Genomic DNA, 19372 nt, shown 5'->3' with positions numbered 1-19372 from the left:
ATCGTTTGTCCTGGGAAGGGGGTCTGGGCTGCATCAGTTGTTTCTTCTGTTTCAGTGACGTACGTGCCCCATCAAACGTCTCATCTAAGGTAATGCTCTCAGTTCATCACTAAGACACTCACGGTCCTGCAGCGGACGTTTCAAAACAGCTGACGCGGAGGTTCACATTGGCCACTGTGGCTCCATTTTGAACCACCTAACGTGTCTTCCCAACTCGTGTGTGTCACACGGGATGAGTAGGAATTATAGCACAAAAGAAATCACATCATAACACTCGCCCTCCGCCCGCGACCCCACTTCCCTGTGCTGGGCCGAGCAGTGAGAGCCCCCATGCCCGTCCCGGCAGTGCCGGTGCAGGGGTGGCTGAATTCGTGCGTCGGGGGCGGCCAGGTGGCCTTAGGAGGTGTATTTGCGGGCAAAAGCGAAGTCCATGTAGTGTGGTGAACGTTTGCTAAGTGCCCATGCCCGCCAGGATGTTGGGCTCAGGGTGGGCGATGGGAGTGGCCCAGCAGCCCCCTTGTGTCCCCTGCCAGTGGCTGGAGCATCCCTGCGGACAAGGGGTCTCCCTGCCCAGCTCCAGGAGCTCTCTCGGTGCTTCCCTCTCAGAGCCTCAGCCTGGCCTCTGCTCCCTGTGTTACCATCCCCCTTTGCGTGGCACCCCAGTGGCCTGGCTATAGAGTGGGCTGTGGTCCTCCTCCCACTGACAGGTGGGACCTTGGGCCCTCAGTCCCGCAGAGTAGCTGCCTGGCCCACCCTGGTGGTCCCCCTTCATTCTCCTGAGGGCAGACACGGGTGCAGACTGACCCACCTGAGTCTACCCTGGGCACTGGCCAGTGACAGCATGACAGGTGGGGCCTGTACCCTGCTGTGGCTCACACTGACCCTTGGAGCTGTGACATGATAGGTGTGTTGTGTACCCCCACCCCAGCTGTGCTGTGCTGCTGGCATTCGGGTTATGGGTGCAGGAGGCCTCAGGTGGGCCAGGGCCCCAGATCTTGGTCTGGGCCAGTGTCCTGACCCTGGGAGCGCTTGCGTGCGGTGCTGGCAGGGCAGGCACTCTACTGGCCTGTGCTCTGCGATAGCTCTGGGCATCTCTCCCTCCGGGACCCGCTGGCCTGTGGTAGCGAGCAGGGCTGGTGTGAGGGTCCACTTGTTGGAGGAGGCTCTGCCGACTTCCCTGGGGGCCAAGCTTTTTTGCTTGGGAAGCCAGTGGGTTGCTGTTTCTTGAGCCTGGCATCCTGACACGTTGAGACGCTGGACTGGGTGGGGGTGGGCAAACCAGGACCCATAGATGTTGCCACGTGGCCTCCTGGTGGCGATTTGGGTTTTCTCTCACACAGTCGCATATCTGCAGTGCTGATGGATTTGTCCCGGGTGAACCGTGCTTCAGTTATTCTCTCTCCCGTCTTGGCAGGGGGTCAGGAGCCAATTGTGAAGCCAACCTGTTGGGGCACATCCTGCCCCCCCTTCCCTGCTGGCGGCCTGAGGCTTTCTGTGATCAGCTTCTTTCTCTGCAAGAAGGGGTGTCAGGGGACCCTGTGAGTTTGTCCTTGCAGAGCGCTGAGTGCAGAGTGCAGCCCAAGTGGAAGACGAGGAGGATTGTGGCGACCTCCTCCCCTGTCTGGGAACGTGTGGTGCCGACATGCTCACGGCAGCATGGCGGGCTGAGTGTCCGTGGTGTAAGGTTGCCTGTGGGATCTAAATGTCTTCAGAATGGCATAAAGGGGGCTTCCCTGGTGGCGCAGTGGTTAAGAATCCGCCTGCCAGTTCAGGGGACACGGGTTCGAGCCCTGGTCAGGGAAGATCCCACATGCCACGGGGCAACTAAGTCTGTGCACCACAACTACTGAGCCCGTGCTCTAGAGCCCACGAGCCACAACTACTGAGCCCGTGTGCCACAACTACTGAAGCCTGCGCGCCTAGAGCCCGTGCTCCGCAAAAAGAGAAGCCACTGCAATGAGAAGCCCGCGCACCACACCGAAGAGCAGCCCCCGCTCGCCGCAACTAGAGAAAGCCCACGCGCAGCAAGGAAGACCCAACGCAGCCAAAAAAAAATGGGGGGGGGCATAAAGGCAGCAGGACACGACGCCCTGCGGTGCAGAAACGCTGCCTGTCCCTCCTGCCTGCTGCCCGCTGACGGGATGTGGTCCCGTTCACTCGCTTATGGAGATGTCACGTCTGGCTGCCACCTGGGCAGAGGAGGGTCCCAGCCTGGTGGCAGCAGTGGGGCGCGCAGCCCCCTGAGGGCCAGCATCTCACTGCACGGGGACAGCCGCACACACGGGACAGGAGGCCCTGAGAGGTGGCACGCAAGTGTTGGCCTCCAGCGGGCTCCGCGGTGGAGAAAGTGGACCAGGGCTGCCCTGGGGTCTCGGAGGCGGTAGGAGGGGCCAGGCTGTGGACGGGGCCCCTGTGCCCCCTCCTGGCTGAGCTCTTGGCTCCACGGCAGCCGAGCCAGTGCCTGGGTGGGTGCCGAGCCGTCCACACTGAATGGCCGCGGGCCCCCCTTGCAGCGCAGCGTGCCCCTGGCAGAGACTTGAAAGTTAGGGACCAGCCTCTCCTGCTAAAGTTACTTGTGTAAAAAACAACATTTCATAGTTGAAAAAGCAGGATGTGCACGTTGTAGGAAAGAGGGAAGCGACATTACAAGTAACAGCTGTCCCTGTGTCCCCCACGTGGGCTGTGTGTCTGTGACCCGTCCCAGCGCGCAGATGCCCCCTGACCTGGGCGGGCCTGATGCCACCCGGGAAGGGGCCGCAGGCTGCTCTTTGTCTAGACGGGGCCCCTCGTGCGGGCAGCTCAGTGAAGCTGGGGCCCCGCTGGGGGGATGTTGGCCTGGTATTAGCCCTGGTTGTCTCCCACGAGGCGCACGGAGTGCCTCTGTCCTGTGCTCCACACACTGACTGGGAGGCCCTCCTGGCCACGAGGAGGGACAAGTGCTCCCCCCGGAGCCGCCTACATGGGGGTGGCGATTTCTGGAATTGTGTTCTCGGGTCAGTGAAGCTGGGCCTGGTCACCGGCAGGTGCTCCTCCTCTGTTACCAGGTGGGGTGGCCTGAGCGCCTTCCCTGTCCTCTCCTCTCCTGCCGTTCCAGAACCTTCCTCTGAGGGGGACCTGTGGTCTTTGGCCTGTCCAGGGCTGAGCCCGAGGGGGCTTGGTGCTGGGATGGAGAGAAGTGATACGCAGGTTTCAGGAGGGAGCGGACGGTACAGGCTCGACGTGGTACCGCTGCCCTCTTGGTGCTGGCCAGTGTCCCCCTGAGTGTCCCCCGTCCAGCGTGGATGGCCCGTTCTCACGGGGTGTGTCTGTAATCGAGCGGGACCCCTTGGGGCCTTGGGGGGGGGCGGGCAGGCCCCTCTCGCACATCCTCTGCTGTAGCTCCTGTCTGAAGTGCCCAGATAATAGTATCTTGAGCATATTTCCTGAGTTTTTCAGATGCTAAAAACCACCACTAAGTGGAAGAAATTAACTACTTGATGATCCTGAGCATGTAGCCCCCAGACCTTCTGGTGCCTAATGTTGAGCACCCTGTTACCTCACCATCAGCCAGTTAGAGAACTGTGCACGAGATGATCACATACCCTGCCACCCGCCTCCGTCACCTGGCCTTTAAAAACGCTTTGCTGAAGCCTTCAGGCAGTTTGGGGTTTTTTGAGCACAAAGCACCCGTCTCCTTGCTCGGCCCTGCAAGACGCTTTTCTCTGCTCCAAGCTCTGATGTTTCACTTGTTTGGCCTCACTGTGTGTCGGGCACTTGCACTTGGCGCTTGGCAACATGTCCGCAGGCGGGACCCTTTCACAGGGCTGGCTCAGACACCTGGGGAACTTACATGTGGCTGCTGTCCCAGAGTCCGGAGGATGGGCGCTGGCCCATCTAGGGTTGGCTTGAAGTACCAGGGTCGGGTGGATGCGGTCAGGGACACTCGAGGACTCTTCGCAGGGCCTCTCTCCTGTGAGATTGAAAACGTCCATTAAAGCCACTGTGGGGCCAGGCCCTCTTCCTTTGGCTGGACCTACATGTCTTTCTTCAGCCCTGGAGATGTCCAGAGACAGGATAGAGCACCGCTCACTCCGCCCTGACCGCAGCCCTGGGGACGTGGCGGCCCTGCCCAGATACCGCCTTCTTCTTAAGGCTGGTCCACCTGGCCCGCTGGCCCCTCACTGTCCCAGTGAAGGGCTTTGCCCGTCCTTCGGGGTTGGGCTTGTTGGGCTTTTGGAGCCTCCAGATGCCCTCGGGGTCCCTGGTGGGACGCTGAGGTGAGCAGACCCGAGGCGCCTTGGCCCCGCAGTGCCCGTTCCCGCCTGTTCCCTCCCGTGCTCCTGGGGGCGGCGTCTGTTGGCCGCCCTGGGCCGGAGGCTCCCCTGTTCTCGGGCCTGCAGCCTCCGCGAGACTGAAGCTTCCCCAATCCCCTGGGCCTCACAGGGTCGGCGTGCCGGGTCCCATTTCCCGGACTGCTGGGCCGGGGTCCTGGGTGGCGCGGGGAGGGTCCCGACACGCGTGCCAGCCTGCCCCTCGTTCGGATGCTGCGTGCGCTTACGGTTCTGTCTCTCTCTGCGGGTCGTAGACTCTTTTTTTTCTTTTGAAATTATTTCAGAATCAGGAGTAAGGCAGAGAAGACCTCTCCCTGGACCTTTGAGGGTGGGTCCGAGGCTCCCGTGTGAGGCGCCTCTGCTGTCTCCTGCCGCTGCTGCCCTTGTTCAGGCTCCCGCCCCAGACATGCCGCCCTCACCCCACTGGCGGTCGGGCCCCGCACCGGCCCGGGGGCATCGCCACCCTCACCCACGGCCCCACGGCCGCTGACGCCTGCGGGGCGCCCGCCACACAGCCCCTCCCTCCCGTCACCCTCGTGCACAGCCGCCCGCATCCCGAGCAGCCCGCCGACCTGGCCCAGGGTGACTGACGGCCCTGCGCCTCCCCTTCCTGCTGGCCTCAGAGGTCGGGGTGAGTGGGGAGGAAAGCAGGCCAGCTCCAGGCACGGCCGCCGCGTGTGGGATCTGACTCGGGAAAGGGATTAGATCCCCGTGGGAGTCACGGGTTGTGGGCGTTTACAGGGGGTCCTGAACTGACAAGTCCAGCTGACCAGGAGCGCCGCCCTGACGGAGCTCGTCTCTGCGCTGCTTCTCCTTAGACGCGGTGGGTGTGTTTTACCAGCTCGGGAATCTGCGGGACAGTCGGATCCTGTACAGAATGCGCCCCGGGTGGAACGTGGCCTGGGCTTAAGCCGCGTTACCTCTGGGGAAACCAGCTAAGGCCCGGCGAGCGGGGCAGGCTGGAGTCGCTCTGCCCGGTGTGCTGCGGCCCTGCCTGGGGGGCCTGGTGACCCGCAGCCGCGGGCAGGCGCGATGGCCGGGCACCCTGAACAGCTACGCCTGTGTGCGCACCGTGGGCTCCTGGCTTTGTCCTGCTCACCCCGTGTTCTCTGTCCGCAGGTGCCAAGGCCAAGGCTGTTTTGCCCAAGAAGGAGAAGCTGAAGCTGCGGCGCGAGAGGTGGCTGCAGAGTAAGCTCCCCCTGTCCCTGCTGAGACCTTGTCCCCGCTGAGTCCTTGTCCCCGCTGAGTCCTTGTCCCCGCTGAGTCCCTGTCCCCGCTGAGTCCCTGTCCCCGCTGGGGCCCTGTCCCCGCTGGGGCCTTGTCCCGGGCTGGCTCGGAGCCCGCTTTGGGTGGTCTGGGGCCCTGGAGGAGGGGGCCTGTGATGTGACGAGCAGGCGGCCCCGCGGGGGAGGGGCTGGCCCTGTCACCCGTGCAAGGGTCCGCACGGCCTTGCCTCGACCCCCAACCCCCCGCATCGGGAACGTCGCAGGAAGCTGCTTCTCCCGTGGAAAGCATCGCAAAGGGAGCACGTGCGGGTTGGGTGTTTTATGATACCTACGAAATTTCCCACTTTCTGGGTCTGTGTGTGTCCCTCCAGGCCCTCCTCCGGGCGTGTGACAGTACAGGGTCCCCAGCAGAGGTGGCTCTTCACCCACCTGGTGGGGTCGGGGACCCCGGGCCTCCGCTCTGCGGGGGTTGGTGACTCCCTCCTTTCCGAGCGCCTGTCTGTGGGGTGGATTTCTTCTTATTAATTTTGCTTTGAAAAGATACTTATATTTCATGATGCTGAATATCTGCTGATTTTTTCTAAAGATTTTCTTGTGAAGATTGTTTTGAAATTTTTTTCTTACGGTTGTCTTTTTAGTGTTTTGCTGACTTCTAAAATTAATTTGAAATGTTTTTTTCTTTATGTTCTCACGCAGTTAAAACATGATCTGCATTATTTTTTCCTTGATGGTTTTAAAGAAACTGTATGCTTTTAATTTTTTAGAGAAATTTATCAATTTCTTCCACAATTGTTAATTTTAAGTTTTCTTTCACTTTTTGGATGTTTCTTAAGGAAATGATTCATTCATCCATCTTCTTTTTCACAGTCCCTAGCATGGAGTTGTGCAAAATATTCTTTGTAAAATGGATTTGGAAAAGTTAATAGGCCGGGAGCACTGGGGCCCTGAACGTTCCTGGGCTACAATTTTTTGATGACGTTTAAGTTTTCTTCCATGACGGTTGGTCTTTTTTTAACTACTTGAGTTAATCTTGGTCACTCATTTTCCTATAAAAACATCTAATCTAATCAGATTTCAACATTTATTAGCAGAGTTGTTGGCTTCTCATTATTTAATATCCTGTTTATCATTCTTTATTTGTATCCCCCTCTCTAATTTCTGGTTAATTTTGTCTCTTCCATGCCAAGAATTCTTGTATTTAGTTGTCACTTCTACTTTTCTGTTTTCCAAGTTGTTAGTTTCTGGGGTTTTTTTGTACCCCATTCTTGGTTTTTTTAGGTTTGTTTTAGTGACGTATTTATTTTTGTATGTTTTGTTTAGGAATGAAAGGCTGTATGTCAGCCTCTGAATATAGCTTTAGCTACATCTCCCAAGTTGATTTTACTTAGTATTTCATTATGAAAAGTTCTGTACAGAAAAGTAGGAAGAATTTTACAGTGGGCGTCCTTATGCCCACCATCCACATTTTACAATGAGCACCTCACTTCTTTATCACATGCCTGTTCCTCTGTCCATCCCATCTGTCTGTCCAAACACCAACCCATGTTTTAGCTACGTGTTCCAAAGTAAATTACAAACTTCAGCACACTTTCTCCCAAATAATTCCGCTAGAGTTCAATATTTGTTTATGGTTCTTTTTAGTTTTTATTTTGAGGTAAAATTTACATGCAGTGAAATGCAAATCTTAAGTGTGCTGTTCAGTGATGTATGACAAATGCCTACACCTGTACAACCAGAATCCCCTTCAAGGTGCAGACCATCACCATCACCCAGAAATGCCCCGTGCCCCTTCCCAGTCCCGACTCCCCCGGAGGTAGCCCCCGTCTGATCTTTTTCAGGTCAGAATTTAGGTTTTACTGCTCCAGACATCGTCTAAGAGGAGTCATGTAGGATGTGCTCTTTTTGTGTCTGGGCTGTTCTGCTCAGCTTGGCATTGGGCTCATCCGTGCTTTGTGTAGCCGTAGTCTGTGCCCTTCTGTTGCTGAGAAGTGTTTCCTTATGTGGACGTACCGTTTGGTGTCCACTTTCCTATGGATGGACACCTGGTCTGTCTTCTCTTTTTAGCTGCGGTGAATAAGGCTGCTATGCACATTCTCTACAAGTCTTTCTGTGGACATATGTTTTCATTTCTCTTGGGTAAATACTTGGAATGGAATGCTGGGTCATAGGGCAGGTGTATGTTTAGTTTTATAAGCAACTGCCAGACGTTTCTCTACTGTGGTTGTACGTTTAGCGCCCCCCACCCAGCAACGTGGGAGAGTTGTGGTTGCTCCACGGCTGTGCCGGCACGTCTGTCCCGGCACGTCTGTCCCTGCAGTCCTAGCTGCTGAGCGTGAGGTGCCCGTTGTCATGGTGAATGGGCATTTTCACGTGCTGCTGCCCATTGAGGCGCCCTCTGAGGCCCAGGGTCTGTTTCATGAGGCTCTTGCTGGGCTCTTTATTACTGAGCTCAAGGAGTTCCTCCGTCCTGAAGACCAGTCTTGTCAGGTGTGTTTTGCAAATAATTTTCTCCCAGACTGTGACTTGTCTATTTAATTTCTTAACAGTTTTTTTTTTTTTTTTATGAACAGAAGTTTAATTTTGAGGAGGCTGATTTGTCTTTTTTCCTTATGGGGTTAGTGTGCGTGTGCATCTTGTTTAAGAAAATGGCCCAGTCCCAAGTCAGGCGGATAAATCCTACTCTTCTAAAAACTTTACGGTTTTGGCTTTTTCGTTTAGGTTTCTAATCCATCTTGAATTAATGTTTGTCTGTGGTGTGAAGTCCTGGTTCAGGTTCTTTTTTTTTTTTTTTTTCAGTTCCAGCACAATTTGTTGTAAAGACTTTTCTTTCCTCATCCAGTTGTCTTTGTGTCTTTGTGAAAAGTCAGATAGCCTCTCAGTACCAGGCTGTCTCAATTGCTGCAGCTGTGAAGCAGGTCTTGGGGTCAGATAAGGGAAGTCCTGTGTCCCAGGTCCTCTGTTTCAAGACTGCTTTGGATGGTCCAGGTTCGTAGCATTTCCATATGAATTTTATCACAGGCTTGTCAATTTCTTGAACGTCACCACCACCAACAAAACCTTTTATAGCAATGACAGGGATTGCTTTGAATCCATAGATCAGTTAGTTCAGGAGAATTGCCATTTTAACAACATTGGGTCTTCATCCATGAACGTGGTATCTCTCCCGTTTTATTTACATTTTCCTTAATTTCTGTCATCAGTGTTATGTGGTCTGAAGAGTAGAGGTCTTAGATTTTTTTTTTTTTTTTGGATAAGCTTATTGCTGTTTTACAGTTTTTGAAGCTATTATAAATGAAATTCACAAAAGCTTCATTTTCCAGGTTTCTTCTATTTATTATATTATTAATCATTATTAATTTTGTATTCTCTGGTCTTGCTAAAATTGTGTGTTAGTTCTGGTAGTTATCCTGTAGATTCCTTAGAATTTTCTACATAAATGATCATGCTACTTAAAATAGAGACAGTTTTACCACTTTCTTTCCAAACTCTGTTTTATGTTGTCTTCTCATCCTACTGCAGTGGCTGGAACCTTTGCAGTGTTGCTAGAAGGGATGAGAATTGGTCCCAGTCTCCAGGGGCTGAGGACTGGACCATGGTCAGTGTCCCGTGAGCCTGCTTTGCTCAGGGTCAGTAACCCCAGGCCGTGATGGTGCATAAAGCTAGTGGTCCTCACGCGAGCTCTGTTTCAGACCCTGTTTATGAGGAACTTCCCTTCAGTTTCTTACAGGTTAGCAAATGTGGGCAAGGAAGCAAGGAGAGAATGACCAGGATGGATGGGCCTTCAGGGAGCTGGTGCCTGCCCTCCTGGGCACCACATAGAAACACGGGTTTCAGCCCATAAAAATTTCCCACGTTCAGCATCCCACATGTCAGTGAAATTGTCTTATTTGTAGTGTTTAATTCTTGCATAAGTAATTTTTAGGAGTAGCGGGAGGGAGGGACCCCCCTCCCTTACCCAGGATGGCCGGTCGCAAAGCCTGCTCTTCGAGTTCCCACCTCCCTGACGCCTCCTTGTTGGAATTTCCCTCGTTTCATAATTTGCTCTAATATCCAGTAGGCCAGCTCTTTGTTTCTTGTTCTTTTTCAAAAATGCTTTGGCTATTCTTACACATTTAGTCTTTTTAAAAAATAAGGTTTGGAATTAGATCCCAGGTTCAGTCACAGGCCCTGTTGGAGTTGGAGCTGCGTCAGACTTGAGGCTGGTGTGGGAGCCGCGCTTGCGCCTTCCCTGGGCTCGGAGCCGCCTGGCCAGGTTGGCGGGGGTCTCCGCCATCCCTTCTGTGGCCTGCTTCATCAGAGAGTCTGTCTGATGTACACAAGATGTGGAATTTCTGGAGGATAATCTCTCTCAAATTAAGGAAGTTCCTTCTGTCCTTGGTTTCATTGTAATCTTTATCCTGAGTGGACGGTGAATTCCGTCGGACTCTTTGGGCACTTCGTGTGGTGACTGTAGTCTTTTCCTTTGAAGCAGCAGCTGCAGTGACCACCCGGCACCTGTCCCTGTGTTGTGCTGTCCTTGCATGCTTTGGATGCGTCCTAGGTGGACCCCATGCGTCTTTAACCTAAAATGCTCTGGCTTTGATTTGCTGGCGTTCACCTCCGTCCTCCTATGAGCTGGGCCTGCTTTGCTCGTCTGGTCCCCCAGCTTGGGCGCTGGGCCGGCCAGCCGGGGAGGGAGCCCCACCCTGTCCTGTCCCTTCCCTTCCCCTGCCTGAACCCCCCCCCCCGCCCCCCACCCCCCACCCCCGCTGCTGCCTCGGCCCTCCTGGGAACCAGGGCTCTCTGGAAAGAGGCACCCGGCTTGATGAGGTGCTGAGTAAATTGTGTATCCTGTCAGCATGGAGAGGACTGAATTGTCACCCTGTACATCCTAACATCCCTGGCATGGAGGGGTGGCCCGGGGCCCAGGGCAGGAGGACCCGGGAGGATGGGCAGTCTTTGTCCCCAGAGCTCAGCTCTTTGGGGTGAGTTGAGGGTCCCCTGGGCTCTCCCGGTCTGGATGCAACCGGGGTGGGTGTGTCCCTGACTTGGCTTGTCCGGGTGGGCCTTTCCGAGCTTCTCGGGCCGCGAGGGCCTGTGAGGGTGAACTGCCAGCCTGGGGAGGAGGCGCCCCTGCCAGGCCTCCCAATAGCTTCTGTTTCCACAAAGTCTTCTCTTTTGGGGATGCCTGTTAAGGGCCACCACACGTCCCTCGCCTGTCACATACACCTCCTGGGGCTTGGGCGGACCGGGGCCGAGCCGAGCGCACACATGTTCTTTGCACTAATAATCGGTGGGCTGTCCTGAGTCTGTCCTCACTCGTGGGGCCCCCGTCCAGGTCCCCCTCCCCCTGGCCTGCCCCGTGCCTGGTGTCATCACCGCCCTTCTGGGTGCCGTGCCCACCACCATCGCCTCCTGCACCTGCCCCGAGGGGTGACCGGGCGGCCACAGCGCCTGAAGGACCGGTTGCAGACTCACAGCCCCGCGGGAGGGAGACGCCCCGCGTCGGGCCCGCCTGGCCCGCTGGCTGACGCTTCTCTGCTGGCATCTCCAGGCCTCTGTCGGCTGGGCTGTGAGTCTGTCGGCTGCTTGTCAGGAAGGTGCTCTCAGTTCCCTTTTTAGATGTGATTCAGTCTGCAGCCTGGTTATTTATAGCCCAATAAACCTCGTGCAGTTGGGAGGCAGGAGAGCCTCTCAGGCTCCAGTCTGATTGTCCCAAATCCATCACATCACAGCCTCATTTCCAAGCTTTTTAGTAGCAGAGCCTTTTTTTTTTTTTTTTTTTTTTAAGGAATCTAATGCAGAACAATCAACAAATCAATTATCACAGATTCAGGCACTTTCCCTGGAGCAAGGTCTGCACACAAGCTAGTGAGCTGGCGTTTTCCATGAGCCACACTGTGGAAATAACACATCTGAGTACATGTTTTATTAGCAATTTTGAAATACATATATTTTAAAATGAAAGTCAGATCCTGAGGCCATGTCCCTGTCCAGGCCCTGCCGAACCCCTTCTCTGTAGAGGCCGCGGTCCTGCCGGCCGGGCAGCCTCACCCTGGCTCGTCCGCGCCCTGCCCTCTGCTCGGCACCCTGGACCCCCGGGCCCCGCCGCCCCCTCCCCAGGGTCTGTCCCAGTGCCCATACCCCTCTTCCCAGGCCCCCCCCCACCAGTGCAGGAGCCCCTTCGAGAACCCGCGGTACGTGTTCCCTCTCGCTTTGGACCTGGCCACTCTCACCCTGTTCCCTTGTTGGGGACCCTCCTGCCTGCTGACGTCTCCCGTGGGGACCTCTTTCTCCCTCCTGGCGTGCCCCTAGGAGGCACAAGGGAAGCAGAGGGGAAGGGGGCCGGCTGCTCTGACTGTGCGGCCCCTCCCTCCGCCCACCCCACTCCCGCGGCCGGGCCGGGCCTTCTCAGGCAGCTCCCCCGCCTGCAGCCCGTCTCCTCATCAGCCTGTAATTCGACAGCCACCTCCGGGATTAAGGGGAGCAGACCGCTCGGAGCCAGCCCGCCCCCGGGGTCCCGGCCGAGCTCAGGCTCTGTGGGCTGGGAGTCGGGACCCTCTGTCGCTGAGGGCAGCGGCCGGGCGCTTGTCCTCCTGGGTCCCCTCTCGCTGACCCCTTATCCCCCTTCCTCAGAGATCGAAGCCACGAGGCTGGCAGAGCAGAAGCTCAAGGCGGAGCGGAGGCGCAGGGCCACGGTGGTGGTGGGGGACCTGCAGCCCCTGAGGGACGCCCTGCCCGAGCTGCTGGAGCTGCAGACGGCTGGCCAGCGGTGAGTGTCCTGGCCACGGGGCTGCCGCCTTGTCCAGGGCGGGAGGACGAGCAGGCGGGGGGCCGGGCCGGGCACTGACCCCGCAGAGGCCCGTCTTGACTTGGACACCCTTGTCCCAGGCCCAGCCACGAGCCAGGCGCCCTGGGGCCTCCTCGGGAGCGGGTGCCCGGCGGCACGCGGGCAGCACAGTTGCTCTCCCGCCGCGTGGCCAGAGCCGCTCAGCCGGGCCGCCGCGGGGCTCCGTGCTCCCTGCTTGTCTTCTGGGAGCCGCAGCTGCTGCCTTTGCCGCCTCCCTCCCAGGACCGGCCGTCCTCCTGGGGCCCTTCCTGCCTCCCTGGGACCTGTGTGCTTTAGGAGAGCGCGCCCCTCTGCCGTGCCCGGGCTGCCGTTTCCGAGCAAGGGTGAGGCTGCCTGGCCTGGCCGGGAGGCGCCAGCACAGGTGTGACCACGGCCTCGGCTTTAGGACAAACAGGCAGCACCTGGAGGGCCTTTCTGTTCTGTCACAGTTGCCGGACCACCATCGTTTACTGTGTTATCTCTAATTTTGCCTTTTTGAAATAATTCCTTCTCCTACCGAATTCCCCTCTGAGGAGGAAGGATCTGGGGTTGGCAGGGGACACGCTCAGGGCCCCTTGGCTGCAGAGCCAGATGGTCGGTCCAGGCCGGTTCCGGGATGGAAGCGCCCAGAACATCAGGTCCAGATGAGGAGTGGCCACCAGAGCTGAGATTTGGCAACGGAACCAGAACCCAAAATGCACATTCCATTCCTGGTTCTTGAACAAAAATGTGACCCGGTCAAGCATCCTCTCCCTGCTTTTAGTTTTCTCATCTGAAAAATGTGCTCAGGGCTCCCCGAGGGGAGAGAGCTGTGTAAACACCGCGGCCGGCAGCCCGAGGAGGACTGCGTGGGGCTGCGGGGGCCCAGCTGCTCTCCCAGCCCCAGCCTCCGGTCGACCGGGGTCACCGTTTCCCCCTCTAGTGCCTCTTGGCACTGGGGAGCTGTTCGTTTAAGTAAACATTATTTTAGAACAGTGTTTGAATATAAATAGAAAAATGACGGAGATAATAGCGACAGTCCCAGTGTAACTCACACACGGCTTCCTCTGTGTGACGTCTTACATCAGCGTGTGCATTTGTCACAATTAAGGAACCAACACTGATTTATAAATAATAAGCTTATAATAATCGGCTAACAGCTCACAGTTTATTCAGACTTCCTCAGTTTTCCTTGGTGTCCTTCTGCTGTCCAGGACCGCATCCAGGACCCCACGTGACATGTAGTCATGTGTCCCCTCAGAGCTCCTCTGGGCTGTGACAGTCTCTCAGACCTTCTTGTCTTTTTTTTTTTTTTTTTAATAATTTTATTTATTTATTTATTTATGGCTGTATTGGGTCTTTGTTGCTGTGCGAGCTTTCTCTAGTTGTGGTGCGCGGGCTTCTCACTGAGGTGGCTTCTCTTGTTGCAGAGCACGGGCTCTAGGCACATGGGCCTCAGTAGTTGCAGCACACGGGCTCAGTTGTGGTGCACTGGCTTAGTTGCTCTGCGGCATGTGGGATCTTCCCAGACCAGGGCTCGAACCCGTGTCCCTTGCATTGGCAGGCGGATTCTTAACCACTGTGCCACATGGGAAGTCCCAACCTTCTTGCCTTTAATGACCTTGACAGTTTTGAGGGCCAGTCAGACATTTTTCAGGACGTCCCTCAGTGAAGTCCACAGAGGGGAAGGGCCTTTCTCATCACGTCCCGTCCGGGGTGCGTGCTGTCACGTGACCTGCACTGTGGACGCTGACCTTGGTCACCTGGCGCAGGTGTGTCTGTCAGGTCTCTCCGCTGTGCAGCTGCTCCCCCCCTTCCCCACTGTCGTCTGGAAGGAGGTCGCCGTGCACATCCTGCACCCAACGAGGGGGGACGCTCCCCTCCCCTCCCCGAGGACGGAGTGTCTGCAGAACCACGTGGATTCTCCCGCAGAGCAGATTCCCTCTTCCCCCGTTTCCTTATCAATCACTTAGTTAACGTCCGTTTGGACCCGTGGGTGTTTGCTTTATACTTCGGGCCACGATCCAGTACGACTGTGTTCCGTTGCTGAACCGGCTCCAGCTCTGGCCCTTGGCAGCTCCCTCAGTTGGCTCCGCTGTCCCCCTGCTACACCCATCCGTGGGGGCTGTAGTGTTTTGTTTCCGAGCACTTTCCTTCCTCTCTGGCACAAGGTGCTCCAGGCTTATCCTGGGCATTTCCTGCTCCTGTCCGAGAGTCGGCGTTTCTCCAGGGAGCTCGGGTTCCTTCCGTTGGAAGTGGTGTAGGAAACCAAGATATGGGCGCTGGTGTGCTGACCGTGGCTGGGGTGTGGTTGCTTCTAGGTCCTCTCAGCTGACAGCAGGGACATACGTGTGTGTCCTGACCCAGGTGTGTTCCTGTGAAATTCGGGGAACGGTCTGCAAGTCCATCCTCACTTCTCATGCCGACCGCAAGTCTGGGGTCCCCAAGACCACTCTTAGGTTTGATGATTCTCACAGAAGGCCATTACACTCAGTTACAGTTTATTACGGAGAAGGAATACAGATTAAAATCAGCCAGGTGGGGAGACCGTGGGGAGGGCCCGGGAGTGTCCAGTCTTCCCTCCCTGTGGGGGCGGCACAGAGGTCTTGCCCAGGACGTGTGGGGACGCCCACCAGTCTCCAGCCCTGGGGGGCGTGGGCGAGCAGGCCTGCAGGCTTTGCCTGTGGTCCCTTCACTCCATTCCTGTGGCCTTCTGGCCAAGTGACGCCTGGCTGGGAGCCCCCAGCCCCATTCACAAGGTTGGGGTCCCCATGTCATCAGCCCTCAGTCTTTCAGCTCCTAGAGCAGGCCCAGCCCTGGGATGTTTGCTGCATGGGGTGTTTGGCCTCTTCTGTGCCTTCACAAGGGCAGGGTTTCCTGGAGCTGGGAGAAGGCGGTGCCCTTCAGGGCAGCTCACGCCAGGGGTGCCTGTTAAAAGCAGTAGGTTGCACGAATGGTCCAGCTGACGGGTGACTTCAGGACGTGCCCCCAGGCATTCGAGTCGGGTGGAATGTGTTGGGGGGCGGCCTTGTGCCTGGGAACCCAGACCCCGAGTGCAAGGCCTCCGTCCCCAGTCACCCGCTGGGACACCCTGACTGAGGCCCTGGGCTGCTCCCAGCCTGTCCCAAACCTGGGTGGCACTGCAGGGTGGTGGGGGGAGAGCCCGAGGCTCTGAGTGGGCCCAGCGGGTCCAGGTGTTCCCCACACTCGGTCGGGTGGGCGCCGCCCAGCACTGACCGGGCACCAAGGCCCCCTGGAGAGCCCGCGGGGCCCCTGAGGCCAGAGCCAGTGAGTGGACAGTGCCGCTGCCAATGGGCCGCGCTCATCAGGGAAGATTAGACTCCCCAGGAAGTGGATCCTCCGCGGCCTGAAGGTCGTAGCGGACGAAGGTGGAGGGCCTCACGCATGGAGCCTGGACCTGACGTCAGCAGGGCTCACTCAGCCCCTGGGACCTCCGGGGTTTGCCCGCTGGTGCTTGGTTTTGGGCCCCCGTCCCCTTGGGCTGGGTGTGCTACGTGGGCTCATTCATGTCAGAGGGGGAGGGGCAGGGGGTGGCACAAGAGCCCCAAAGCTGGGAGCCACCTGGGCGCACCTGGGCGCTCAGTGCTGGCTGAAGGGAGCCTGTCAGGAACGCACTGGCCTGTCTTACAGTTGGGGAAACAGGCTTCGAGATGGAGCAGCTCCCCTGAGGTTCCTCCCAGGGCAGCCAGGGCTGGGGTCCTCTTCCAGCCCAGGCACCTCTGCGGACACGTGGGCAGCGGGCGGTGTGCTCTGAGCTGCAGTTGGGCCTGGCAGGAAGGTCGCTGCCCGCTGTCCCCCCGACTCGGCCGTGCGGCCAGAGCCAGGCCTGGCCGCCGTGAGTGAGCTGGGGCCCTCCCCGGGGGGACTTCAGAGCGGGCGGGCGGGGCCGGGGCCGGCGTCGGGCGTGAAAGCCCCTGCCCCGGGCCGCTGGGGTGCGCGCTGGGGGTCAGTTCCCTTCAAGCCTCGGGGAATCCACCCCGCCTGCGTCCGTCCACAGTGGAAAACGCCACTGGGGAGGGTCCTGCCTCCCCCTGTGAGTGGCCTGACAGGCCCTGGACGTGCCCTGAGACTCGGGCGAGGGTCCTGCCCCTCCTCGCCCCCCCACAGTGCCTCCACCCGCTATGCTTGGCCACACCTGGCCCTTGGGCCCCGAGGGGACTCCTGGGTGTGTGTTCACACCTCGGTGCCCTCGGCCGTGGGAAGCCTTCTTACCTTGTGCTAGACGGGGGTGCAGGCCCAAGGCCTCCTGATCCCCCAGCACGTGGCCGCCTCCTGGGGGCGCTGGCTGGAGGAAGGGAGCCCGGGCCCACCGGTTCGGCAAGGGTGGGGCCTCCTGGGAGCTCTGGGTGGTTGGTGGGGGACCTGCTCCCGGGTGGACAGAGAGTGTCAGTGGTTGGAGGAACAGGGCTGCAGTGTCCTGGGACCGAGGCTGGCCTGGAGTGGGACGGAGCACCCCCAGAGTGGCCGGGACCCGGGGAGCGGAGACAAGAAACGCCTTTCATTCATAACTTACGAAGAAACTTGAATACGCGATGAGGGCTCCTGGTCTGGAGGCTAAATTTAGGTGTCGGCCCAGGACTCCCGGGTTTTCTGGGCCCTCCGCCCCGGCCGGGTCCCTCCCGCCGTGTGGTGCCGTGAGGCCGCACGTGCCCCCAGGCTCGCGCGCGGGAGGAGAGCCCTGTGTGCACCGTGCACCGTGGCCTGAGTCGGGTGCTCTGGCGGGGGTTCCAGGTGGGCGCGTGCTCTCCTGACTCTCCTCCGTGTCCCCAGCAGGGCGGCCGTCAGGCCCCGGGCAGCGCAGCTGAGCCGGATGAGCGCGGCGCAGAGGTTCCAGCTCCTGTGAGTACAGCCCCGCCTCCGCACGGCCCACCCCCGGGACTGTCCGGCGTCGGGCCGCGTCCCCTGACCCCAGTCCCTCGGGTGCTGGGGACAGCTCGGCCAGGGCCAGCTCTGGGCCCAGCCTGTCTCCAGGGGCCAGGAGGCCCCTTCCCCCAGGGCAGTGAGGGGAGCAGCTGCTGGCTCTTGGGGGGCCGCCCTCAGGGCCCAGATCCTAGGCGTCTTGCATGTGTGGACATCTGGCCGGGCAGTCAGTCGTCCAGTGGGGTCCAGAGTCTCCCCATTAGCAGCAAAGAAAGCTGGGGCCCAGTGTGGTTTGGCCTTGCCCTCGGTCACGTACCTGTGGGGGCAGAACACGGCTGGGCCCTCCACCCCGTCTTGCCCGCCCAAGGCCAGGGCCATCCCCACCATGGTGCCACGGTGGGCTCATGTGGGCTTGTGCTGGAGCTGCTGCCCTGAGGTTCTGGCCAGGCCACCCGTGGCCATGCTGGGCTGTGGGCCCGTGCGGCTCCAGACGGGGGCCGGCTGGCTGTAGGGACAGGCACAGAGTGGCAGCCCCGCAGCGGACTCTGCTGCGGGGGGGCGGGCCCACTGCTGCACCCCCATCGCCATGGCCCCCCTGGCGCCCGGAGCTCCTGCGCCCGCTTGCTGCTGGAGGTGCCGCTTACGTGAGCCTCGTGTGTGCAGGGCGCCGGCCACCTGCTGCCTTTGATAGCCGCTCCCTGTCACAGTCGGGGATGAGGGGCCTTTGTGACCACGAGGAGGCCCCCGGGCAGCCACTCCTGTCCTGCCCAAAGCCCCTGTCGGGCCTCAGACCCCCTCGGCCCGCCCCCCCCCCCACCCCAGACGCTCCAAGCAGAACTTCACAGCGCACAGCCTTCCCCACTCCCCACCCCTCATCCTGGTCCTGGACCACCCTTTGCCGGTGTCCCTGCAGGCTGGCCGAGCCGAGGCTGGTCCTGGGGGTGCTGACGGCTCATCCCCAGCCCCCCACCGAGGGCATGGGGTTTGCTGACTTCTGCTCTCCATTCTTTCAGCGAGGAGGAAAGGACGCGGTTTCGGGAGCTGCTGGCCAGCCCGGCCTACAGAGCCAGCCCCCTGCAGGCCATCGGGCGGCAGCTGGCCCAGCAGATGCGGCTGGAGGGCGGCGGGCAGTCCTGACGCGGCGCAGGTGCGCCTGAGCTCCGGGGACGCCCACGAGGAGGTGCCCGGGGGGCCAACTCTGCCATTGTCGCCCTGCTCCACCAGCCCCTAAGCGACGGGGCTGCTGTCCTCGGCACAGGCGGGTCTACCGAAGTGAGACAGGCAGTTGACACGGTAGTGTTGTGACTACCCATTTATTTTTGCAATAAAAAAGGTGCTGGAAGGATCCAGGATGTCCGTGGAGCTCGGTGCCGGCCACCCAGGAGGTGGTGCGGCCACTCGGCTGGCGTTCTTCACGCTTTTCTGTTTTGTCTGAGTTTGTCAACAGCGACTGCACGTTATGTGTTACTTTAAGAGAAAAACCTTCTGGCTTCCTGGTGCTCCCGTGGCTCCAGGCTGACCGTGGCCGGACGTGGCTCTGCGCCCTTCTCCAGATGCCCTCCGTCAGGGCCCCGACCTCTGCCCGGGCGCCAGGGGCTTCCCCTCGGCTCTGCCGGGGGGCATGGGGGGGGGAGGACGGCGAGGCGCGGTGCCAGCCTGGCGCCGCCGTCCACCGCGGCGGACTTGGGCCCCGCCCCGGAAAGTGGCCTGAGAAGTTGCAAGCGTGTGGGGACGCCGCCCTCCCCCCAGCTGAGAGCCCTGACGTCAGGCAGGCGCAGGTGGGGCGGTGAAAGCAGGAGGGCGGGTGGGAGAGACCCCGCCAGCCTGGGAGCCTGCTGGCTGTGGTCTCGGAGCCGGAGGGACTTCCACGTTCACAGCCCTGTGGTTTTAATCTTTGCAGAATGAACTTGGACTATCTGGTAATAAAATTAAGTGACAGACGGTTCCATGGTTTTTGTGTGCATTTTAAATGCAAACAGCAGGAGAAGGCTCACGGGGCTCGTGGGCCTGGGCTGTGGTGCCCGCCCGGCAGGGCCTTTGAGGGGTCTGGGCCGGGCCCGCGGGAGGGGGTGGGGGGCTGGGGGAGGAGCCCCCTGAGGGGCCGCGGGGAAGGGCAGAGTGGCCGGGGCAGGGGTGCCATCCGGCGGGAGGAGCAGCAGGTGCCAGGC

The 19372-nt window shown here is 59.1% G+C and overlaps 1 protein-coding gene across 4 annotated transcripts in view; it reads left to right on the top strand.

Moving 5' to 3' along the window:
* The window catches only part of SLX9 (SLX9 ribosome biogenesis factor), a 29440-nt gene extending 10291 nt beyond the window's left edge, over positions 1 to 19149 (top strand). The window contains exons 3-7 of one of the 4 annotated variants that reach the window (XM_082392557.1): positions 5430 to 5498; positions 12152 to 12287; positions 14645 to 14690; positions 17118 to 17183; positions 18218 to 19149. In XM_082392557.1, coding sequence (XP_082248683.1) covers positions 5430 to 5498; positions 12152 to 12287; positions 14645 to 14690; positions 17118 to 17183; positions 18218 to 18361 — 461 coding nt within the window. In that variant the 3' untranslated portion in view covers positions 18362 to 19149. Of the gene's footprint in view, positions 1 to 4594; positions 4933 to 5429; positions 5499 to 12151; positions 12288 to 14644; positions 14691 to 17114; positions 17184 to 18217 lie in introns of those variants that run through there. The other 3 variants (XM_082392558.1, XM_082392559.1, XM_082392560.1) reach the window with 3 other exon arrangements.
* The last annotated feature ends 223 nt before the right edge of the window (positions 19150 to 19372 follow it).

The sequence above is a fragment of the Balaenoptera borealis genome (genome assembly GCF_965194805.1).
Source record: "Balaenoptera borealis genome assembly, chromosome: 5".
NCBI classification, from domain to species: Eukaryota; Metazoa; Chordata; class Mammalia; order Artiodactyla; family Balaenopteridae; genus Balaenoptera; species Balaenoptera borealis.
Note: the sequence above shows the minus strand (reverse complement) of the source record. Positions and strands in the feature narration are given on the sequence as shown.